This window comes from Condylostylus longicornis, unplaced genomic scaffold, assembly GCF_029603195.1.
Source record: "Condylostylus longicornis isolate FDR11 unplaced genomic scaffold, ASM2960319v2 ptg000048l, whole genome shotgun sequence".
Lineage (NCBI taxonomy): Eukaryota > Metazoa > Arthropoda > Insecta > Diptera > Dolichopodidae > Condylostylus > Condylostylus longicornis.
In genome coordinates, this window is record NW_026578017.1 from 8747997 (window position 1) to 8775650 (window position 27654).

The 27654-nt window shown below is 24.1% G+C and overlaps 1 protein-coding gene across 1 annotated transcript; it reads right to left on the minus strand.

Moving 5' to 3' along the window:
- Positions 1-15489: 15489 nt before the first annotated feature.
- Positions 15490-16662, minus strand: LOC129611190 (probable basic-leucine zipper transcription factor G). The gene is made up of 2 exons (XM_055524184.1): positions 16506-16662; positions 15490-16420 (listed from the first exon to the last, which is right to left on the minus strand). Exon 2 carries the CDS (start codon positions 16403-16405, stop codon positions 15650-15652), a length of 756 nt encoding a protein of 251 aa, XP_055380159.1. The 5' UTR covers positions 16406-16420; positions 16506-16662; the 3' UTR covers positions 15490-15649.
- Between the last annotated feature and the right edge of the window lie 10992 nt (positions 16663-27654).

Below are 27654 nucleotides of genomic sequence, written 5' to 3' on the forward strand. Positions count from 1 at the left end.
CTTATTATTACATAACAAGGTTTAGAGAAATGAGTACAGACTTACGCTGCTTAGTTATTTTCCGAGTATGTAAGAAAATCAAATTACATTATTCTATCCCTTTTTGTTTTTCCAATATTCAAATTCCACCTGAGAATATTTAATAAAGTTTAATTCAAAACTTTCATAAGAATGTAAACGCCATCTACATGTGTACGTGATAAACATAATTTTTACACATCGCTTTATATTTTTTCCCCCTTTTTTTAGCTCCTTTGGAATTCGAACATAAAGTAATAGAATTATCGTTTTCAGTTAACTGTTTTGTTTTATTTTTTTTATTGTTTTCCTTTTTTCATTAAAAGCGGAAACACAAAAACAACCATTTAAACTTTAAACTTTTTTTCTTTTTCTTTTATATTAAAAAAAAAACATTTGAACATTTTATGCCATTAAATAGCATAAAATCAAAATATATGTTTTTCTAAAAACAAAGAAAAACAAAAATAAAAGAAAAAACCATATTCAATTTTATGCTTTGTATAGCATTTTGATGGCATACGTTCCATACCAAATCAAGAACAATATCCAGAAAAAAAGAATGATGTGGTCAGCATACAACCAACGGCATTGTTTATTTTCTAAATTGCTTAAGTGTCGCTGTACAGTCTAATTTTCTTTAAATGATTGTAAATTAGTTTCATTCACAAACAGAATTCACATAATAAATTCCAACAAATTCCGATTAGTTTCTCCGATATGATCATAAATGAACCATATAAGGGAAAATTTGGTTTCCAAGCAATAATATTCCCACAAAAGTTGCTTCAACAACCAGAGTTCAAATGTGTATTAAATTTTAAAGAAATCGCTTGATTATTTCTCTACACATGGGCGAAAATGTGAATTCAAATTGCAGAAAAAACCGATTACTAGTATACCTCATTTTCTGAAAATTCTACAAACGAAATTTTAAGAAAATCGGTTTAATAAATATTTTTTAACATTTACAAGATCAAAAATTTTAAATCCACCTTTAGTAAGTCCAGTTGCTGAGAAACTGAAAACTGTCGTAACCCAAAATTGATCAATCAAATCGGCCTGGCCAAAGTAAAGTTAAAAGAAATCTCTTTAAAAAAAAACATTCTTTAAGAACTTATCCATATGAGGGTCATGTAAAATTTGTTGCCATCACAATGCCTTCCTTCTACCAATATTTTGTATACCATGAATTTGATAATATGAAAATCTAAAAAAAAAAAAGAAAACAATGTAAAAAAAAAATTAAACTAAATTCAAGATTATAATATTAAGATACCAAATTGTGAATGCTATTTAAATAATCAAAATTGGGCAAAAGGATGAGAAAATTACATTACAAGAAGAGTGAAAATGATGAACAAAATTGTAAAATAAAAATCAATTCGTTTAGATATACACAAACACCACAACATAAAATAAAATAAGAAAAAACAAAATGAGCTTAACAAAGAAATTTAAATGTACTACATACGTTCTTTTAAAAATCCCAAGCATATGTAGATTTTTCACATTTTTAAAAAGATCACGAAAATTATAAAAGAATAATAATATGGCATATACGATTAAAAATATAAAAAAAAAATCAAAGATTTTTCGATAGCTTCATAATCTCAAATAATAAAATTCAGAAATTTTCTTTCATTTATTTTCTAAATCGAAAAATAAATATAAAACAAGAAAATATTTTTATATATGAATTTTGTTTTAAAAAATGCTGAAACATATTGAAAAAGCTATTGTGAATGTGTGACTCAAAAGGTGGGCCATCGTGTATTGTTTTTGTTTCTAATTTTTAATTTGTAATTATAGTTTATCTGAATATAAACAAAACTTTATGCAAGCTGTACCAGTGAGTGAAAAGAATTAATTTTTTCGAAAATGGTTTCGAAAACCGCTTTTGTTTTCTATTTGAATTGCATATACGATAAGCGACGTTATTAGCAGCATCAAATTTCAAATGTCAACTTTTCAAATGAATTGAATCGATAATCGTGAAAGGTTAATAAACAATTTGTATACAGGTATAGATATTGTCGGTCTCGTAAACTAAATATTTACAGTTTTAGCGGGATTCTACATTACATCAGAATTTTTTAAATAATAATTAAAACAATAATTAAAACTAATACAACCAATAAATTATATTGGAAATTTTTTTTACCATTTCTCTTTTCACAAACTGTGGCAAACAGTTTCGTTTTATAAAATTAAAGGATGTGAAACTGATATTGGGGCTTATTACCAGCATCGAATCACTCTAAAAACTTCACTATAGAACCGAATCATTTTGTATGAATTGGTTTTTGTTTACAATAAATAATATCAAACTTTTTTACGATAATTATTTCTATCACTAAGTGGTTCGATATTCAGAATAAGCCCCAATGGCTAGTTTAATTGGACAAATCAAAAAGAAAACCTTAAAAAGATTCATTCGTTTTTCTTTAACATGTATCTAACTTTTACTTTTCCATCTAAGCAAACACACAAAATTTTTTGCAATCATGGTGGAAACTTTGGTAAATGGCTATAATCATAAGTGTTATACCCTTACAATATGTATATTAGGATTACTTGTTTACTCAAAACTTTAACTCTTACTCGCTTTTTATTACGCTAAAGGCAAGTGTAAATACTAAATGGCCCACCTATAATGTAATATAATAATATTTGAGATAGATATATTACTGCATATATGCTATGTTACATCAGTATAACAATAGTGGATGTTACATGCTAAGAAACTTTATCAAAAAGAAATACTTATATTTTTTAGTACTTGTTATATTTCAAATTCAAAATGTAATTGATGTGTTAATGATGCTCACATACATGGTAATTATTTGCTAACTTAATAAAAAATTTAGTTATTTAATTTATATTACATAAAATTCTTAAACGAAAACCGAATATAAATTTAATTTTTATCCTGTGTAAAGGACGAATAAATAGGTTTAATTAATAAGTTTTAGCAAAAAGAAAAAAAAATTTCATTGAATTTTAAAATTGTTTTGAGAATTGGTTTTTTTTTTCAATTTTTTTTTTGCAACAAACACAAACGTAATATACTTTTCTTATTTTCTCACACATTCAAATTTTTAATATTTATTTTAAAAATTTTCAACTGAATTTGGAGGCTTTTTGTCATGCATGGAAATATAAGGGCTCTTCTCTTTCATTATAAAATTACACAGATCTATCAAGATAATTGAAGATTAAGATTTGCAGAGCACAAATTTAATATCTAAAACGAGTAAAATATAAAAAATGTATAAAGAAAACTCACAACACCTATAGAACTTATAAAAAATTTAAGTCATACTTGGTTGATTCCAGTTCTTAAAAAATTTGTAAATCATAAAGTTTTGTTAACAGAGAGAGGATGGGAGTTTATACTGAAAGAGCCTTTAAAATTAAAACCCCACACGTTATTGAAAAAAAAAACTTAAGAAAAGGAGCTAGCGCGCTAATTTCTAAAACGATTGCTTGAAATTTTCTTATAAAATTAAGGTTACATAGAATTCTAAACGAGAAAAGAAATCGACTAATTAGGCGGCAGAGTTCATTAGATTTTAATAAAGCAACAATTTATCATAGTGTTTTTCTAGTTACATAACATTTTATATTAACTTTTCAGCAAAAGTCTAAGAATTATTCGAGAAAACGATGAACAAGACACTAATTTACTTTAGTCATGATCCTTGGCAAATATTATGTAATCTAGTTTTTTTTTTCCTCCTGAACATTGTAAAACATTTTCTAATTTTAAATGGAAGCATAAATACATGTGCCTGAGTCAATTAAGATTTAAAAATTCTTTTTGCTAATTAAAATTTGATTCAATTCCAACATATGCAATTTCTTTTCATGTCACTTAACTAGAATCTATTTTAAAATTTTCAAAAAATTTTCAAATATAAAAATTCTGTGAACATTTTTTTTAAAAAAATGAAAGAATTTAAAATTTTTTTCTAATATTTTAGAAATATTCCTTTTGTAAGGACTATATCCTTATGTAAACTTCCTTCCAATTTTGTGTCCCCATAATACAAATAACGCATGTAGCTATTTCTTTATTTTATTAAAAAAAAGTGTCCATTTTAGTTTATGGTGTCAAAAAAATTTCCAGATTAACAATATTTTAAATATTCACAAAGGCACAAAGTCGAGTATTTTAACATTGGAAACTATTTTCTCATAATATGTTTTTAGAATAATGCACTCAAATAAATAGCTGCACGTTTAGTAAACTACATTACAAAATAATTACAATATTTTAAACGACAAACACTACGGAATACGGGGTTGAATAGCAATTCTAAGGTTTCATTACTATGTCTTTTTCGAAAATTTCATTCAAATTTCAATTTACAAAGTGAAAATTTTTTATATAAATTTCTATAGCTAATTATTAAAATTCTTCTTAACTTAGTTTTCTTTATCTAAATTACATTTCTTCTTTTGGTAATTTCGCATAGGGAACTGTTTGACAAACGCTGCAAACCCATTAAATTCTTAAATTATCCGATGATAAAAAATAGTTTCTCATAAATTCATCAACATTATAGGAGTATTATATTCGGTTTTTCATTCGAAAATTAAATTATTCTTCATCATGAAATTATTCTTAAATTTGTCGAATTAGTATTTGAACTCTAAAATATTTTTTCTAAAAGAAATTTCTATACATATTTGATTTTCATGACATAGATGAAAGTTGATGAAACAAAATCAAGATTGATTAAGTATAACAGTTATTGTAAGAACGAAATAACGACAATTACAGAATAAATTTTAATAGAATGACCTAAACCAAGAAAAAATTAAAATGTTCTTTTAAAGGAAGTTGATCGTTACCAACCATATAGTGTTAAAAATATTACGAAGAAATCAATAAAATTTTAAGGGGCGCTTAGAGATTTTCATAACTGCAATACTGCCAAAACATGACGTGATGGGTATTCAATACATTTTGATAATTCTGCATCAAAGCAAAACACTTTTTCACTTTTTCTCATACCAAAACTGGTCTGTAACATTTGTTTATGAATACAAATATAGCGTAGTTTTCACTATATATCGCAATATATTGTATTTATGAAAAGGCCTATTATTATAAATCATGGGAACTTATGGGAACTTAACGATAATTTCCATAAGCATGCGAAATCAAATTTCATACACCTACATATTCAAGTAATCCGTACATTGCTAGTTAGTATTCCACATAGTTTATCAATAAGAAATATATTTTACATTTCCCTTTAGTATGTATGTATGTACTCAAATTTAAAGTGAAAATCTCATATATCGAAATGAAATTTCAAAAATTATAGCTGCTTTAACTTCTTTAAAAGCACATTTATTTTAATAGTTATTTGCACTTCAAATATTCCTTATTATATACTTGAAATATTTTTCATCTTTTCTCCGGTTTTTGTTTTTTTTAGAATATGATTTCGATCTTTTATTAAAAATCATTTTTGTTTTGTTATTGTTGTGTTTTCCCTTATGTGTTCAGATGCTCATATAATAATTTCTGTATTTCTTTTTTACTTAGCGAGCACGTAGAAAACTCTTTAGATAGAAGATTTAATGGTCATTGATTTTAGTCCTTAAGATGACTATCTTAAAAAATATAAAAGAAAAGAGGAATTTTTTTTTCTATTCTCATTCAAAAAAATTTTCTTGTTATTTTTTTTTTTTATATTTTTTCTTAATTTACGTAAAATGTTTTTAAATATTATATAAAATAAGTGCACATATGTCGTGTATTTACATGTGGTAGTATGCATATACATATGTATGTATATGTGTATATATTTATTTGTGTAATCATATTATACTCTAATGACTTTCATTTTTTATTAGTATATAAGTATTAAAAATGAAAACAAGATATTTAAAGAAAAGAGAAAAACAAGAATAATAAGAAAAATAATAAAAACTGATGAACAATAAGTTTCCTTTTTCTTCCTTTTTTTTTTGTTGGAATAAAATGAAGTAAAAATAAAAAGTGCCTCTTCGTGTATTATGCTTTTTTAGAACAATGAAAATAGAATACACTTTATATGTATATTTTCTTTTTTCAAAAGGGATTTACGCCCAATATTTAATCTTGATACACAACCTAGTCTATTTTATAACTGTTCAATGTTATATTAAATTAAAAAAAAATGAATAAAAACCAGAATAAGCTTTACGTACGCCCTCTGTAAACAAAAAATAAAATAAAAAATAAGATGAAGAAGAAAATAATATAGAAAAAAATGAGAGAATTATCCTTCGGTTATATATACGAGTGTATGTAGAATTAATGACCTTGAATTAATGTTTCGTCGTTTTAATTTCATATTACTTACTTTATACACACATAGTCCCACTCTCTCCCTCCCCCTCTCATAGTATTCATATATTTTGTAAATGTTATACAATTGGTTTACCTTTAAATTAACCATTGTTGTGATATTGTATAAGGTGTTCAGATACCCACACCAGGTTTTTAGTTGTTTATTTCTTTATTGACAAGAGAGAGAAAAAAAAATTTAAAATAAAACCACAACGTAATGACGGAAAATTCTTTGATTTTTTTTTTTTGAAAATTATTTTAATGTTAATAAAGAAAAAAATTTCTAAAGGAAAAATTAAAGTTGCTTATCATTTTAGAAATTATTTAATTTCCTTTTAAAAATAAAATTGCTCTTAGTTAATTTTATATACATATGTATGTATGTATGTATGTATATACATAGAAATAAATGTTGTTATAAGAATTAAATGTTTTAAAAATTATATAATCATTTTGAAACGATTTTATTAAATTTAATCTTTAGAATGAATTTGTGTTTTTTTTTTTCTATTCTTTTAACATTGAAATTTATACTTACAAAGGTCTTGATTGCAAATATTTAAAATTTTATTTAAAGAGCAGATAATTATACTGATTTTAGTACGTTGAATATATATGTACATAAAAATATTATCTATATTGGTGTGTTTTGAGAAGCTTTCAATTGCAACACGTTTCCGATTTTTTAAAAATTAGTAATAAACGATGATTATTTAAGCATTGGTTTTTTTAATTCAAAAAAAAACAGAAAAAATTCTTTAAAAAAATTCTCATCGAATTTTTATTTCAATTAAAATATCTATTGCTGCCATTCAATATGAAATTTTTAAATATAATTTCGCATAAATGTTGATCATTCAAATTATACTTTAGATTGTACATTCATAGGATCTAATATGAGCCACTTTTTGGCATATGTCGGTCAGAAAGTCAAGAACCAAATTATGATCGATTTAAAATAATTTAAAATTTGATCTGTAAACAATATTTTCCTTATTGTATGCAACGTGATTAATAATTTCCATCAGTTATATGAAAGTGAAGCTTGTATTGTACACTGGGTCAGCCTTGTTAAACCCATGGGAACGAACATTCGAATGATGTTATAAACTAACCACTTCGTTTGTAATGCTCCGCCTTAGCCTATAAACAATTTTTCGAAATTGTTAACTGTAGTAACAATACGTACCCTATTTAAATTGATTTAATTAATAGGAAATATTTTAAAATTATAAACAATGGAAAATTATATAATAAATGAGAAAATATAGAAAGTAAAATTAAAATTGATTGACAAAAAATACCAACAGATTATCAATATTTATGTAAAATATTTATATGAATAGAAAATAAAATAAATTATACAAATTACTTAAAAGAATAATAATTAATTAAAAGAATAATAGTAAAATGTATAGTGTAATGTAATAGTGTAAATATACGATATAATAAGTTTAGTTATGAAATTTTAGCAACTTCCGAATACTAGCATAATCGATATCTAGAAGCTTTCTTTGCTTAAATTAGAAATTTAACCAATAATCCAACTTTCCGAACAGTCAGATAATTTACTAAAAATACGTATGTATATGAGATACAACAATTTCATATAGGTTTAAGAAAAAGGGACAACTTTCGTCAATAACTACAAGATTTAAAATTATAAAAATTGGTATGGCAAATAATAAGGATTTCTTAATAGGCAAGGAATATCTTAAGATCTAAATATTTAAAAAAAAAACCTCAAGAGTTTTGTGATAAAAAAAAAAACAAGTTTCTAATAGGAAGAACTCCTGAATTGACAAATAAGGCATTTCAATTTACAAATAAGGCAGTATGGGAATAATCTAACAGCATTTTTCTAGACCATCGATCAGGTAAAATTTTTTTTAAAATGTCACAATATTAGCTCACGTTTTAATATTATTTCAATAAAATCTAAATTTTCATAATTAAAGACGTGTAATTATTGCACAATTTGTTAATATTAATTTCCTGATAAACAACATTGCATATTATTATTATATAAACAAATATGTATTACGTCATATGTGTTTAATAAAAATTCAATTGTGTAAACACACCAATAATTATTATCGTTGTATTCATGAAATTATCAATTTTGTTAAATACTCGTATATTTTCATATACTTTACATACTTTAATAATCTAATTAAAATAACAAGAGCCCTAAATGCCTCAAATAGTGAGAATATTCCTTTAAAATAATTTTAGAGTATAGGTATATATTATGTATGTAAAATATGTATCATGAATATATTTTGAAACCAATTATTAATGTATGTGTACGTACTACATATATATATTTGTTATATGTTAAAGATTCACTCAAAGTTTCATATCGCACAATTTCAATTTAGTTTGCGCCCAAAAACTTTCATAATATTATAATACAAATTTTCCAAGAAAATTGTCACGTACATATATCGAAAAATGAACAATAATTTTACAACACATTTATACTAATATAAACAAATACATATACAAACATACTTTTCATTGCCTATTAAATGTATCGAATCATCAATTAGATTTTATTTTATATAATTTGAAAATCGATCAAAATAGATTAAGAAGTAATAACTTTGTTCACAATATTTTAATACCACATGATGTTTTATCAATTTTATTATATTATTACACAATTTAACACCATATATTTATAAAATACATATACGTGTAACATATATGCACGTGCATATTCCAATAACTAATCCTAATGTCCTAACATACATTTAGCACTTTATTATATAATTTTGTATATGTTATACTAATAATAACAGCAATGTAATCTATTTCTCTGGTACTTATAATATGTATTTAAAAAGTTTTATTCCGTATAGAAAATATATATACACGTGCACATAATATATATAATATACTATACGCATTAAAATACGCTCTATATAAATGTTTTGTGTACTCATAATAATATTATAAGCTAATTGCAGACAATAATAATTATTGTATCATTAAAAATGATCAATAAAAATCGATTCAAATTAAAATTGAAAATTGGCATTATTGGTAAAACATTTTAAAAGTTAAAATTATATGTTATGACAATAATTATTGCAATAATAATATTAATAATAATAATTGACAGTTAATCTTGTCACAGTTATATTATAAGGATTTAAAAAGTTTTATAATAAAAATAAATACGAGTATGAGAGGACATAAATATTTTTTTTTTTGAAAGAAGAAAAAAAATTATATAACATTCTTTCCGTTACACGTTTCGAATAGATACCTATACTAATATTTTTCATATATATATATATATATATATATATATATAAATGTATACATATATATTACATGCCTATATATATATATATGTATATACATATATTACATAAAATTTAGAATTTTGAGTATTGCCTTAATAAAAAAATGAACTTAAAATGAACAGATTTTAAGAATAAAAGTTGAAAAAATGCGAGTATGTATTAAATAAAATATGATTTCAGAAGTTTATAACAGTTAATATCACTTGTATAATAATATTCTGCTTGAGCAGTTTAAAACCAGTTTGAATAAATTCAAATTAAAAAAAAATAATTTAGATATACTAAATTAAAATTATTAAAATTTAATTAAAAGCCACTAAGTAATTAATTCTAATTTAGCCAGAAAGGCCACTATGTAAAACTTAAAAAGAATTCAAAATACAGACGGAGGAACTGCAACTTATTACGATTGAAATTAAGTCTACCAAGCACAATTTCACTGTTAGATCAGTATATGTTGTGCACCAGGATTTAAAATGAAAAAAAATATTTTTAAAGATCTATTACGTTCTCCCTTAAACAAGCGAAATTAGATTTTTTTTTAAAACCCAAAAATTATATATATTATTCAGTAAATAAAATTGTAGCATATTTCTAGGATGAAAACAAAATTTAAAAGATTCTTTAACTTAATGGTCGAATTTAATTTTTATTCCTTATTCGATCGGATGGACGTACAGGGAAAACACATTTTTCTCTAATTTTGTTGAAAATTATTTTTTTGTAGGTAACGTACACACTTGGTCTTTTGAATTTACACAAAATTCAAAGTCAAGAAAAGGAGGAGAAAATTTTGTGTTCCTATGAAAAATAATTTAAAAATTGACTCAAATTCATTTGCAAAGACACGCTCTTTGATATAGTGCGTTGGAGTTTATTCATAATTTTTATTTAAAATTTCTTGAATTCGTCAATTGTAAATACATACATTTAAGTTCTTCTCAAATCTTAATTACATTTTTCACATCCTACAATAAATTTTAATAAAAAATTCTATGTAAAAATTACGTGGGTCAGGATTTATTAACGCGATTATAAGTGGAGGCTATATAAATAAATAGACATATGTATGTACCATATGTATGTATATAGAAATTGCTTGAAAATACATAAACATTTGTCAATAAATTAACAACACACCATACATACATATGTACGTACACTGAATAATTTATGTCCGTCCGTCTGTCCGTGTGTCTGTTTACAAAACTTCTACACCCTTGAAGATAGAAAGCTGAAATTTTGTACGTACATAGAGTTTTACCAGAAACTTATTTTTGTAGAACAAAATTTTTATCTATCTCCCCCTCCTTTAGAAATTATACCCCCCCCGAAACCCTAAAAATGCCATTCTTTAACTATTTAGTGCAATGAAACCATAAGGATTTTTCAAATTTTGCAAACGCAGAAAGGCAGTGGCTTGCTTCCCCTAGCGGGGTGTACTAAAGGTTAACTTTAGAAAAACAAAATGGCCGCTCAAATTTACCGTTATGTAAAGTCCGTTTTTTCCAAATTTTTGATGTCGTTTATTTTCTAGACCCTAACCTGTAGAATATTGAAATTTTATGGGCTTTTAGACATTAACAAATAGTTCATTTCGTTGGAAGAAAATTTTTTTCCATCTCCTTCCCCTCTCAAGTTATTGCCTCTTGAAATTTGTAAAATTTGAATTTTTGACACCTTATATTTCCGAAACCGCAAGCTTTTTCAAATTTCTATAAACACAAAAAGCTAACGGTAAATTCCATGACATTAAAAAATATAATTATTTTTCTTAACTCACATAATTAAACCTTAAAATCGAGCATTATGTTAACCCCACTTTATATTAATTTTTGCTTTATTTCAAAGACTGCATAAATCGTTGATCCTAAATATATGCAATCCTAGAAAAAGTTTTGTATATGAATGAAAATAATTTTTAGAATGTGTGATAGGTATACATAGACTGTATTTAAAAGCAGAATTTTCACTTGCTGAAGGGAAAAGTGCTACAATACAAACCATTGGTTTGACCCAACTTTATTAATTCACAATTTTATGAGAACTTGTGGCTTGGCGTCACAGATAGTTGACAATTAAATTTCATAGAGTTATTAAAAAATTAAAAGATTGTATACATGTATCATAAGGGAAATAATAGCTTTTTTATTTTACGTCGTGCGTACGTCCCTCACATAAATTCTATATTTATATAAATACACATACATATATATGTATGAATACATACATATACGAATTCTACAGTGTACAGAATATAGGAAAGGCTAAAAGTAAATATATTACAGAGTCTTCTTAATTTAACACTTAATCAAACCTTTCTTAAGTTTATTTAAATATGTATTATAAAATTAATTTTTATTTCATTAAATTTAGACATCAATTACTTTAAATTAATTTCCATCCTTTTAGAAAAAAAATTATTTTTTTTTCCCGTAAACTAAATTTACTTAACTTAATCTCATTATTTTTGATTATTTTTATTATCACAAAATCATTTAGAAATCCGGTATTCTATTGCATATTCATTACATGTCAACTTTGTGCTGGAGCTGTTATAACATAAAATTCTAAGGTCCAATTCGTATGACACTAAAAATATGCATTAATTTAATTGCATCACAATAAATGTTTGTCCATACTTCAAGAAAATCTATCTTATTTAGAAGAAGTTTCTAAATATCTAGTATCTGAAAAACTGTCTCAAAATAAAAATGTAAAGAATACACAGAGTAAACTAAAACAAAAATATAATAACTTAATAAAGTTTCTATTAGATTAACGTAATAATAAAAAAATTTCTACCATAATTGGGTCTGCAGAAAATTCGAACACAATATTTTAGTACCAATGATTATACACTGTAAGATCTAACTATGACATTTTAGTAACACTCTGTACGATGTAAGTTATATGATTTTACGGGAAACACTGTCAACACAATTGAGAAACTTATGTACATATGTATGTATACATGTAGCATAAATGGTTAACATCTTCGTTTTTCACTTTTTTATTACTTTGACCCTCATAAATTTTAAAAGAAGGACATCTTTATTGTTCGCCTGCTCTTAAATTATTTTTTAATTTGATTATATTATTTTTTATTTCTAAATTGTTTAGTGACTTTTACTCTTCGCCTTCCCCCAAATTATAGAGACAAAATAATAAAGAATTAAAAGTCTACAAGAAATGGTTTTTACATTTTTTTTTTGTTTTCTTTTTTCACACTCTTGCCCTTAATTTTCCCATTTTTGTTTTATTATTTGGTGTGTTATCTCACTTATAGTGTTATAAAATAAAAATTAGGAAGATTTATAAATGCGATTACATAAATGTATCTAAATCTATCTATTAGTAGGTATGAACATTGTATGTATCTATAGACATTTACATAAATATTATACCTATATGTAATACATTTTGGTATTTTCATCAAAAAAAATTTATATTCATAGTGATCATACGCCCTCTATTTTGACTGATTGTCCACTTTAATAAATCTATTCTGTTTGTGATAACCTTCTTCAAAGCGTGTCATCATTTATAATAATATGCTTTCTAACTTGAAAAAACTGAAAGCTTTATTAGTGATAATATTTGTCGAATTTACCCTCATGCGTACAATAAATTTTTGCAATATTTTTTAATTTATGTGTTATTATAAAGTAAGTTGTCTCTTTATTGAAAATCTGATCTTATAAACCAGAAAACATGTTAAACAAGTTTGGATCAAGCTTAAAATTGTACTAAAGTAGATAAGTAAAATTGAACTATAAGAGAAGCAAATTGTACTAAAAAGTGCATTAGTCATTAATTATTTTATTCCGTTGGAATAAAAAAAAATATGGCACAATAATATAAATATAAGGGTATATTCTGGAAGCTATATTATTAGGGTATACATGATTTCAATAAATTGCTATCGAATTTTTCAACTTTTTTTATTGCCTTTTTCCTTTGACTTTGTTCTAAAATAATTTTATTTTGCGGTGTTTTCAATCTTGATTAATTGCTATCTAAGCTTATAAGCTTATATATGTATGTACATATATAATTGTTAACCACCTTGATTAATTGCTATCTAAGTTTTTAATATGTTTACCTATTTTTCTTAATTTATATATTATGATATTCCACATACATATTTAGGTAGGTTAATACTCACCATCTCCAAATGAAAATAACTAGAACGATTATTCTTTTAATTTTACTATTTAACCGGCTAATGAAACTTTTGCTACATATATCTACATACATATGCATGTACATAAGTATATTTTTATATTTCACATACTAAATTCAATACACATACTTATGTATATGTATGCATGATCACTAATCAAAATTAATTTAATTATTCATAATACTAAAACAACAACTTAAAATTTAATTATTAGTAACACTTTTTTAAATTTTCGTTTTTAAATTAATTTTAAATTATGCACTTCGATCACAACACAATCGCAGCCAGTCTTATGCCACTAGGTGCGTCATATTTTGCCACGTCGGATTTATTTTGGTATTCTTATAAACATGAAATGTTAGGTGACAGAAGAAGCGAGACTCGAATTTTTGTAACATAAAAAAATGTTAAAATTAGAAAATTGTTTTTAAATAAGCTGACAGACAAAAGTATAAATAACAAAATATAATAAATTAAAAGATGGATTTGAGCTGCTTTTGGTTTTCTGGTGAGGTGATAAGAAAATGAAGAAAATGAATTTTCCATTAACTCGATTAATATATGAAATAGCTGCCGGTCAGTTATGTTTACACTAAAATGAATAAAATTACTAAGTATTGTTATTGAAATATCAAAATATGTATACTTACATACAACTTCTCCATTTCCTTTAATTTTTATTTTAAAGCAACTTTTATATCTCTGTCGACAAGAATAACATTATACACGCTTTTTGTAACAAATTGTATAATAACAACGCACGTCTAGTGGAAGAGTAAGTTCGTCAGCTCATATTTATATTAGCTACGCGTCTTTTAGAATAAGACTAATTTATATGTACATATGTGCATGTACGTGCTTAAGTAATTCCAACAAAATATACGTACATAAATAGCATCAAAACAATAGGACAAACAAAGGATCAAATTTCTAAGGTAAATGTTGAAGAACTGTTTCCACGCGATTTGTATAAGTATAAAATTTTTATTTTAATTCTAAAAAATTGAAAATGAATAAACTACTTTTATTAGCAAAATATTTTAATGTAATTTTTATTCACCTGAAAAATCAAATCTCTTATGCAATGCAACTTCTTCACTAACATACTTTATACATACATACATCAATTAAAGATTTTTCTTATGCCTAGTTTGAAAAAATATTGCAAAGCCCTTTATTTAAAGAACATCGTAATATGATTACTTCTAAGATGTGTAAATGGCACTAAAATTTTTTAGTCAAAACTAAAAATATAGTATATTTAGAATTCAATTGCGTTAACATTAATCCAACAATTTTGTGAATGAATTCATAACTAGTTATTTTTATATTTTAATAATCTTTTTTCTATATTTTTCAAACACCAACGATTACTTCATTTTAAAGCCTTTTTTACAAAAAAGTACATGTATTGAAAAACATTTTATTTGCTCAGATATATCTTTAACTAAAATATAGTATATTTAGAATTCAATTGCGTTAACATTAATCCAACAATTTTGTGAATGAATTCATAACTAGTTATTTTTATATTTTAATAATCTTTTTTCTATATTTTTCAAACACCAACGATTACTTCATTTTAAAGCCTTTTTTACAAAAAAGTACATGTATTGAAAAACATTTTATTTGCTCAGATATATCTTTAACTAAAAATTATTCTTTATTCAATTTGCTTTAATACTAAGTTAATAACATACATATTCATATTAATTTTAATTTCAAAAAATTAAAAACAAAAAAAAATATTAAATATTAAATAAGAAATAAGAAAATAATTCACTGTTCTGGTTCTGCACAATGCGGATTATTTTTAAATTTCGTTAAAATAATTAATTTTACTTGTATGAGTCTTAACAGTTCATTGGTATAGTGATAGCATCTTGTACGCTCTTTCATTATTTTTAAATAATGATTTTTGAGACACTCAATTTCATATTCCAATTCCAGATTCTCAATTTTTTTACGTCTTCTATAAATACGACATAAAATAGTATTTTGATCCCTTCTTAACTGGTCTTTTGCAGTTCTGGTTTTTGTTTTAAAGCTTCGAACCATATTTGAGTGATATTTTAATAAATCTTCAATGTATGCTGACTCAGAATTTATACCTTCGAGCAGAGAATCATTTGCTTCATTTAATACTGTAGTTTGAATGCTATCTGAATTGTACTTGTTTAAATTTGTAGTCAAATTTAATCCGACATTGTTGAAATGATTAGCAGTCTGATTTAACCCAATGTTGTTGAAAATATTGCCAGTTCTATTTAATCCAATATTGTTAAAATGATTGTTTCGACAATTAATACCCTTATTACACAAAAATAAACGTGACATATTGTATGGAAATGACATTAGTGGGTGAAAAGGGGATTTTATTTGTCCATTGCAAGGGAATACTTGAGGTAACTTGAATTCTTGAACGAACACGCAATCTTCATCAGCTTTCTCAGTCTCTGTTTCCACTGGCGGTACAGGCTGACCTATACGCTTTTTCCCAAATTTTTTATGCAAATAATTATTGAAATCATCCATTGGGTTCTGAAATTCCTGTTAAACAAGTATTAATTTATAACTTTATCGAAAGTAATATGCATTTACCAATTTTATATATTCAATAGAAATTATTACTCACCAAATTCCAATTCGGCAAGAAAATTTGTAATATTTATTTTAATTTTCTTAAATTTCGTTCAAGAATGTAACAAGAATTCAAGAAATAAATTTAACATTCAAGAATATAAATTTGATGCGAACTTCATCTCAATTTGTAAACTGAAAAATTCCAACAAATTGAGCCGAGTCTAACCTTTTTTCATTTCTGACATACAAAATAACAGTTTTTTTCAAAAGTAAACACAACAAATGTGCTTACAGTGTTGTCGCCTGTCAACAATTTTTTACTCCAATATTAAAATAAACTAATGATTGTGTACCAAATTAATCTCGTTTGACAGAAGTTAGCAAAAGAATGGAACTTACAATAATAATTATTAAAACGCTACAGAAACTTGCTTTTAAATTGTACAAAAATTTTATCATGATTTTCACACTGTACATAGCGAACTTTAATAAGTAAAAATAATTTATTCGTTAAAAAACTGGAAAATTAAAATGCTAATTTATTCCAAAAACATAACTGAAATTTGTGGTGATAATTTCGTTTGATTCAGGTCAGACCCATTTGAATATGTATTTTATGAATTCTAACATTTTGCCGCGGAAAATCGCTTTTATTCTGTCTTCAACTTAAAAGTGTGAAAATGTATCTCCAAACTAGTGCTCGTTTTATACAAACTACAAATTTCAACACAATTAAACCTTTATTACTTATTACTTAACGCTTGTCTCGTGATCGTATTTGAAAACAGAATTTTTCGGAGAAAAATTCAACTTGATTATAATTTGACTGCTGTCATTCCTTAGCTTTTTCTCTGTCATTTAATGTATTAGTTTTCGTTTATAAAAAATAAATATGGATAGTGCAAATTAATTATCAATACTTTTCAATTATTTAATCAAACATATTAGTAACTATACGTTAGTGCAACATTTTTTGACGAATTTATATCAAAATTTTCATAATAAATTGGAAATTTATTATGAAAATTTTAAACTAACAAATGAAATTAAAATCTTCTTTAAATTCTGAATTCCAATGTATATTTTCATATTAAATACTTAATTAATTTAATTAAAGCTATTTATTTGATTTATTTTAAATTAATCTTAACAAATACTCTTAAATAAAAATTTTTATCATTAATTAAAATTTATTATTTGCTATTCCATGAAAGTGTTAAGATTTTTCTTTAATACTTCATAGCATAAAATAATCGTTTTGATATTTTCATACTGGATTTGTTTGTTAACAAATTGATTCATAAGTATTCTGTTATTGTAATACAATAAGGTATATATATGTATGAATGTAAATACACCAACATAAAACATAAATACGGTATTTAATTTGAGTCTACAATAATACTCATGCCTAATTATATTAAAATATGCAAATTTTATGAGGATTCATAATTTATACAGCAAAACTATACTACAACAACGTGAATATAAAAATTCTCTTACATTTTGTATGTATGTATGTATAGGCACGTTATGTACGTTTAAAAAAAGCATGGAATTGCAATTTAATACGAAAATGAATTTATTTCATGTGAAATTACATGAAAATCTTATTAATTATATTAATTGTATACAGACAAATTAAAATTAAGTAATATTTAACCAGACAATGGATAGTTAATACACCTATAGATAACTTCAGAATACGTAATATGCATTTTGGAATAAGAGAACGCAGCAATTTATTAATCATATTTCACAATTAAGAGTAGTGGATTGCTGAATTTATGAAATTTTTTGAATAATGATTTCTGTTTAATTTGAATTGCATTTTTTAATTTTATATTACGAATTATAAATCTTTATAATATATTGAATATTTCGGTGTTTTATTGTATAGTTTAAAAAAGTTAATTAGACTCAATTAAATTTCGAATAAAAATTATTTCACCAATTTATGGTATAAGATAAATATTTTTTGAAATGTCTTTCTTACTCAAATTTTTCAAATGACAATTTTATAAAAATTTGTATATAAAAAGTGGAATTTATGTACAGTGATGATCACACTTAACTTAGCTTATGATATCTTAATTATGTTCATAAACAACCTAATTATTCACTAACTTTTCCAGTCACCTTTTTTGTTCATTTTTAAATCAGAATTTTGATTTTTTTAGATTATTCAATTTTAAATTATTTTTTTTTCATTTTTCTAAAAATATCGACTGTCATCTTCAAAAACAAGCAGAACGAATTAGATATAGATTTTGGGAGAAGAAAATTTGATATATGTATGTATACGAAATAACAAGAGAATTTTCTCACCTAAAAATTATGTTATACGAACATGTCATACTTACCCAATTTCTTCTTATCCGATAAGAAAAAAGGCGAGACACATAATCTAGCCCTAAATCTCTCAAAATTACTTTTTACAAAGAACATCGCTTTGAATATGTGTACATACATATATTTAAATCCAACCCCGTTTTTAAATTTTCAAGTTTATATGCTTCTAATGAAATTGTGTTTATATTTATATCGTGCGTTCATTCTACTTAAATATTTACAGCCAAACTCATTCTGAATGCCGAAATTTAAAAAAATAAAGATAATATAAAAAAAAGTACATATAACTCGAATATCTGTGTATATATCCCAACAACAAAAACAAAAATTATTTTTTTTTGTCTAATCTCCCCACTTTACCTGGTTTTTTTTTTGTGTGCGATTGTTTTTAGATCCTTGTCCATGTTGGAAAATAATTAAATAACATTAATATTTTACGTGAAAACTGTGTATATATTGTTAAATGATAAATAACGTATAAATATAAATAAAATTTGTAAAAATGATTAACTTTGTCAACCAAGAGATATCTAGGTTATTTAACAGATAACCCACATATTTCAAATTTCATTTACAATACAAATTTCTTTGAAGCATTATACATTTTTGAATTATCTTGTTGTTTAAGAAACAAACTGGAAATTTTTTCAAGGATACAGAGACTTATTTTGTATTTTTTCAAATAGAACAATTTAATATTCCAGTTCCGTTTAGCACACGAAACTTTAAAAAACTTTTCATTTCAATTGAGTTCCAGAAACCAAACCACTATGAAGAATCAAGTTTTTGGGGGTAATAATAAGAGCTTATTGATTTTCTTAATATGCGAAATAAATATAAAAAAGAAATTTTCACAATTTCATGTAACCCTTTTGCTTAACTAATGGAAGTATATGGCATTTGTTGACATTTTATTTTTTTTATAAGAAAATATTCTACTTGCTCCGCATTGTTTTTGTAAATATCTGGCAAGTTTAGATATTATAATGAATTGGATTATTAAATGCATTTAAAATTAGGGTAAAAAGTTCGACTGATTTACAATTCCTTCTATTTTACATAGTGCATTGCATACAACAAGGAAGGTGTTATTTTGTTACCAAATTTCATATGTCAAAAATTTAACGTCTGATCGTCTATCTCGCTATTTTACTCGGAAAGTGAGAAGAAAGTGAGTAACTGTCATATACTTGTATAATGCAATTTTTGAGTGAGAAGAATCATACAATATTGCGTATCTCGTTTTTTTAAAAATTGTATACAAAAATTTTTCAATCTGTTTTTGAAAGTTAAACATTCAGTCAATAATTTGAGAAAAAGTGCTATAATCCAATTAAAAAAATGAATAATCTTATTGGAAAAGTTAAACACCCATTAGAAAATACTTATAATTCTGATTTGATAAATTTCCATTTTTTACATGTTAAGGGTTGATTACAATAATAATTACCAATCGGCTAATGCTGTCGTTTAAATTAAGAAAAACATATTAAAAATGTGAATATGTGAAAAATTTTATTGATTACGATATTACAATTTTAAAATCATTAATACATAGACCCAATTAATTAACAAAATAACTGATTACTTAATATAAGCAAAACTATTTCTAATATTATTTGATAAAGTGTGTATATTACAAACGAAATAAGGCATTACGATATTCATTAACTCACTATTTAAGGTAACTTTTTGTAAAGCAATTTTCTGCTGTCAGAATATATTTGAATTCTATTATGTTTTATATTCCAATTTTTTTTTACAACACAAGCATACATACATAGGTACTACCAATTCTTCTTATACCCATTTAATATTATAAAAATAAAGATCATGTGAAATTTTAGAAATTAAATAGTTTAATGTCATCGGACAACACACACAAACACATATAATAAACGAAAAGAGAGCATTTAACAAAAAAAAAGAAAGACAAAAGAGCAAAACAACAAAGACACAAAAAGGACCCACAACACGATATTATTTAAAAACATAATGAAATTCCATTCTAAGGCATTTTGTCAGCTTTAACTTGACAATAGTAATTTGTTTCTTGAATATTTTAGTATTTTTTCATGTTCATTCTTAATTTTTATATCTTTCTTTTCTTGTTCCTGTTATTTTTGCTATAATCTTTTTTTCATTTTATTCATTTTCATTTTATATTTATCGTTTCTTGTGCTTATTATAAAAAATTGCATATAATTTGGTGTGTATGTGTGTATGTTGGTAGGTAGAAAAACGTATAACAATATAAATTATGTCCTTTTAAAGTCTAGTAAAAAAATTTTTATGAAGCGGTCAAAATATTTTTCCGAAAGCTCTTAAATTCTACTTTTTTTGTTTTCTTTGTTTTTGCGTTTATTCTTCATAAACAAATTAAACAGAAACAAAAGACAAAACAAAAATAATTTTCATATATAAAAATAATCTATGTATGTATGTATATTTCAAAATTTTTATATCATTCAATAAGGATTTATTCCCGTAAAATATAATCTAAAAAAAAAAAATTGTCATTTTTATGTCAAAATGAGATAGAAAGTTGAAAATACGATATAGATAATTAGAAAAAGAAAGTACGTTTACTGAATTTTTTTTTGTACACTCATCCCCAATTGGCAAAATACGGAATTTTGTTAAAATGGCATAAAAATGATATGCGGCGAATTATTAATGTTTATTAATCAAAAAAAAGTTCTCTAATTTTTAAATTGTTAGTATAACAGTAAGTCTTCAATTTTTCCGGAAGCCTCGCTCCTCCAATTTTTTTATAATAGCAAAATACATATTCAGTAGCGCATTGTTTTTTACAATTTTTAACCTAATTATTTATTTTTTAAAAATTTAATTCAATTTATTAGTTTAATATATTATTATCGTATACTAAATATATTATTATCGTAACTGAAATCAAAATAATTTTGAAAAATTTTATGATTAAATAGAGAAAATTTTTTTTTTTTATTTAAGAAATCAAATAAGTCAGGGAATAAGTGTATTTATTGTATATTTTGAGCCAATTTATATTAATATTTTTCTTCTTAAAAATTATAATTTACATGCACACATATATTTTTATGTATAAAATAAGTATTGCTTGTTAATTTTGTATTCGATTACATGTACATATACACATACATACATAAGAAAACATGAAGTCGTTTATTGTAAATTTGGTTTCTCTGTCCGTAGGCTATTATATCTTGAATAATATACAAATTGCTATTTTGTATGCTTTCCAATCAGTTCAACAATAATTTTAAGCTGAAATAATAGGGCGTCTACCAAAATGCATTTCTAAAATCGTGTAACATTCTCAGTAATTAAATTTGTATTGATGAAAATAACATTAGGTCTGCACTTTGTTGGGCGCACATTATATTTTCCTTAAAAAAATATGACCACTCGAAAAATTATGGAATCTATCCAAAAATTTTGGAATCCATCCATTCAGCCCACTGGATCACTGTTTTAGAGTAATTCAATAGAACTGGATCTAAGATATTAACATCGATGTAAACCGTAAAATGTTTTTAAATCATTAATTATTAAAGGAAACTTAAGCAATACATATTACCAAAATATAAAATTCTGAAAATTCATATATTTACATTAGCATACTTATAGGGGTTTGATATGATACATGTGCTATGTGCAAATTATTCAATCAGTATTTTTGCTTTATGATTAGAATTTTTAATGTTATAAAGTTCCGAAAGCAATTTCATAAAAATGAGATTTTAATAAACAAACAAATATAATATGCAAAAATATTTTATATATTAAACAAATATAAAAAATTCTACAAATTAACGATTAAATTTTAAATATTAGAATTTTTGTGTTACGTAACAGAAATGAACTTTTTATACAAAAATTTGGAAAGTAAAGTAATGAAAAATATGTTTCAAAGATCCTTTATATGAAAAGATCCGACCTTATTTTATTAGACCACTTCATTAGATTGTATTAGAGTATAGAAATCGGTATAACATCAAGCACACCAAAGTTGCTACTAGATATAAAACTTTCTGTTATTAAATTAATTAACCCCCGTCTACTAAAATAAAAGATCTGTAGTCAATTTGATGTTCTTGGTTTTGGTACAATCTGAATTTTTAACGAAAGTAAGAATGTACTAAATTTACTTTGCACCATTATGTCGAAAGCAAGCAAAGTTGATGCCAACTTGACATATTTTTGGAGACAAAAATTTCAATATGCATTGAAAAAATAATAGGAGAGGAACATCAAAATGATATTTTTTTTTTGTAATTAAAGGTACACAGCTGAGTAGAATTGATATTCTACATTATATATTTGCTTACCAAAATGTTTAATAAAGAGTAGATTGCATATTCTGCGTAAAAATTTTGCAGTTTTGATAAACGTCCAACTTTTACGATGTAAATTAAGCTTGTACGCTGCGATATGAAACTTATAATTTTACTCTAACTTCAATGCTGAAAATCTTTTGTCCTATATTTGTACATATGCATATTATTTCTTTAACATATTTTAGATTATTACAAAACGTAGGTTTTCAAAGATTGAGAGTATTAATCTAAGATATATGTAAACATACTCGTAAACATCCATAAATATTCTTTTAAAAGCGAAAACAAATTTTTAACTAACATTTAATACGGCCTTTATTTTTAAGCATTGGTTTTTAAACAAAATAAGTAGGTATTTAAGATAAATTTTAAATTTTATACTTGAAAATTTTGGATAAAGCATTAATAACACATTTAACTCACAATACATACTGTGTATAACAGTTTTTATTTGTGTTTTATACAATGTGCGTTTAATTAAAATTCGGTTACACTTACATTACCACTCGCTACATTTCTAGTAGATTTCAAATTGAAAAACCAAAATTTCAATTGCATAGAAGCTTACCTGAAAAAGAATTAAATTGTATTTTCGTGTAAAATAATTATTTTGTTAATGATAGCATGATTCAAATGACATTCAACAATGTAAAACACAAACATTGATTTCCATAAATTCGTAATTCATACATGTATGGATATACTTAATATTTGTATAAACTAAACATGTAATGCGGTAAAGAAACTTTTCATAATTCCATTTGAGCTTTATTGCATAAAGTTTTTACTTCATTATAGCATTTGAGTGAATGGATTCTTCAACATATTACTCAATTTTACCGCAATTCTATTTCAAATAATTAATCTTTATTTGTAATCGACAACGTATACAACTTATATACAGGGTGATTCAGAAAGCTATACAACAACATATACAATTAGTTAGAAGATCGAAAATGGGTAAAACTTTTGTTCCAGATTGGGTGCCAAATTTCAAGGGCTTCCGAATTCCAGGGATTTTAACGAATTTTCACGAAATTTTTACTTATCCAAGTTTTTTTAAATTATAACTTCTATTCTGAAAAAGATAGGAACTTCAAACAAAGAATTTCTTAAAGGCCTTGTAAAGGGCTTAATAAAACATGCTGCTTGAGTCTATACTTTATGTACTTTCGGAATACCAAGCTTTCGAACTTTAGGAAAAATCAAATTTTTCCCTTGTTTTATTGTTTTAGTTTTTTCTAACAGGATAATTTCATAAGAAATTTTTTAAAACCTTGAAACTTTTTTATAGAATTTTGGCCAGCTGTTTAAGATTTAATTTAAGTGATCAAGCATTAAAATTTTTTTTATGGTACAGAACCTCATATAGCACAAAAATCACAAATATTATGAACCACAAATTCAATTAAAATTAAACCAGATGTTGATAAAACTAAAATTAAATTCAATTTAATATTCCTTTATCAAAAAATTTTACAAACACAATATAATTTATCAAAACAAACACAAAATTGCTCTATAAAATTCATCTATTTCATCAAAGTCAGTTCTTTTGTTTTTCTTCTTTCAAATTTATTTTCTTTTCACATCGCATATTTTAAATTAATTACTTTACTGAACCTCTTTAGTTGCATCAACCGTACATCAATTTTAGTTTTTCTAGAAATATGTTTAAAATTTATTAATCCCATTAACTATTTATTAGCTTAATAATGTTAATACCATTTCATTTACAAACTCCATTTTGATAAAAAAAAAAAAATTTTCCAATTGAAAAAAAAAAATTTTTCTATTATAATAAATGTCAAAATTTGTATGGCATGCCTTTAAAAATTTGCTCCAGCCAGATAATTTTAATAACTTCAGATGCCAAATGATGTCTAGATATTGAAAATATTTTTTTCAAATTTTTAAATTGCACCCAATCCGAGAAAAATGCATTTAAAAATTTTAAACCATATAGGTACCATTTCTTATAAAAATTGGCAAAAATAAAAAACCTATCAATTTTCTTTACCAAGAAAAGTTTCGAAAAAAATTTTTTGATTACTAGATTTTTTTTTTGTTTTTCGTAATACAAAATTCTAGTTTTTCTTTTCAAAAATTTCAAATTTTTCAAAATAAATTTTTGTTTTTCAAATTAAAAGTTTATATAAAATTTCGTTTCAATTTCTTTATTATTTGTTACATTTCAATAAAAATATTAAAATTCAGATTTTTTATCAAAACAACGGCTCTTCAAAATGTCAACTGTTTTTTCTAGTGAATCTTGTTACCAAAAATTAATTATAGTTGATAATTACTGCGCTTAAAATCAATAAAAATCAAAAATAGGGAAAAATAGGGCCTTTAAAATCTTGACATAGAAATGGTTTTTGTATAATATCTTCTGTACCATAAAAATTTTTTCATCTACCCTTGAGATCTGGCACCCAGTCCGAAATATTAAATTTAATATTTTTTACGTTTTGTTGAACTTTTTGCGCTTTCTTCTTGAAGTGCATTCATAAAATTTTATATTGCATTAATATCTGGGCTTTAGAATATGACAAGAAGCACTTTTTTTTTTGCAATTATGGAACAACCACATAAAATTTATGTTTTGGGTAATTACAATAAATGAAAATTATAAAACCCAATAAGACAAAACTAATTGATTCTCGACTCTTCAAAGAATTTATTTTTAAAAACTCAATTATTTGTTCTTACTTACATTCCCGCCAGTAATGGTTAAAACCTACCCAATAGAGTTGGCTCATCATTGTAATATAACATTATCTTACAATACAATTGCAATTATCTAAAGAAGCAAAGGTTCCATTTGTTCCAGGTTTGTAAGGAAAAGACATTTTTTTAACTTATCAATACAAATTAATTTTATTAATATTATTGTGATTTTTTTTTAATTTTAAACCAATTTACATTTTATAACTTATATAACATGTATATGAATTTATGTTATTGAAATTTATTTTATTCTATATGTACATAACTACACTGATTTAAATTTTATATTACATTGGGGTACAACAATTAATTATCGATGTAGAAATAGATTACTGATATGCTACCTTTAAGTACTAAGATATCTTTATTTCCTGATCAATTTGAAAATAATTTTTTCCTCAAAAACACTAGTTAATCTCAGTGATTCATTTTTAAATCCTAATCTTTCATTAATAAATTGAATTCTTCATTATATATCTATTATTCCAAATATGGCTGTTAAAAATAGTTATCTATAAGAAAGGCCTGCACATACCTAAATTAAGAATTGTTAAAAAAAATGTTTAAAATTTACATATATTTATTATTATGATTAATTTCTAAATTCTAATATTTTCGAACATTTTAATAAACGAAAAATTTACTTTAACAGAAATTTGTGCTGCTCTTTAAATTTTAATAAAACTTATGTGTTCTGACTAAAATTTACTACTCCAAAATTACTTTTAGAAATGTATCAAAAGATTTGAGAACTGAATTCAAAGCTACAAAAAACGCAAAAATAAATAAATTCTTGAAAAAATAATAAACAAATCAGTGAGAATTATAAATCAACAACATAAATTAACTAAAATTTTATTATAAACCATTCCTAAATTAATCACGACATGAATTGAGTCGTGTAAAAATACCAAAACAAATTGAATACTAAAATTAATTCTAATTCATTAAATTATTTTAAATACTAACTATTAAAAACAAAAAAGCAATTTAAGAATTCGTTTATAATAATTTAAAAAATTTCTTGATTTTTATTTTGCAAAAAAGAATAAAGCCTACATATACGAGTAGTAATGTAAGCGAGTAGTAATGTAGAGCTTACATATACGAGTAATTAAATTGAGTGCATATTATAGTGTAACCAAATATTAAACAATAAGTGTAAGATTGTGAAACTAAAAAATTATTTTATTTCAAAATTTATATTAATATTTTTAAAAAATTTTTGCAAAAATAAAACATTTTATAAACCAAATTACCAAAACGTACACGTTATTTTCAGATTTGATAAAACAATGTCAAAATTTTTATTATTAGTTAAATTAAGTAATCCCTTGAATATTTTTTAGTAGAGAAAAAAATAAGAATTGAACATTTTTTTGTTAGATATACAAATAGGAAAAGAAAAAACTAAACCGAACATCCTTAAAACTAAAGATTAAATACAATATCCAATCATTTTTAATAAACTATCGAAAATTAACTTAGCTTACTAATTAAATTTTGCATTTACTGGTTGTAACTATAGTTGTTCAAACAAATATAAAATAATATTTCCTTAATCACCTGTATACGTTATTTTGGTATCTTATTAATCCTTATTTTATTAACTTATACTAGTGTTAAGTATTCTTAATTATTATTATTACAATAAACGTTAATTTAGTATCTTGTATAAATATACCTATTAATATTTTTTTATTATAAAACACTTTAAATTTTAATTTGACTAATATCCTTTACTCAAAAGAAAAGCTGCAAACATGAAATTATTATTTT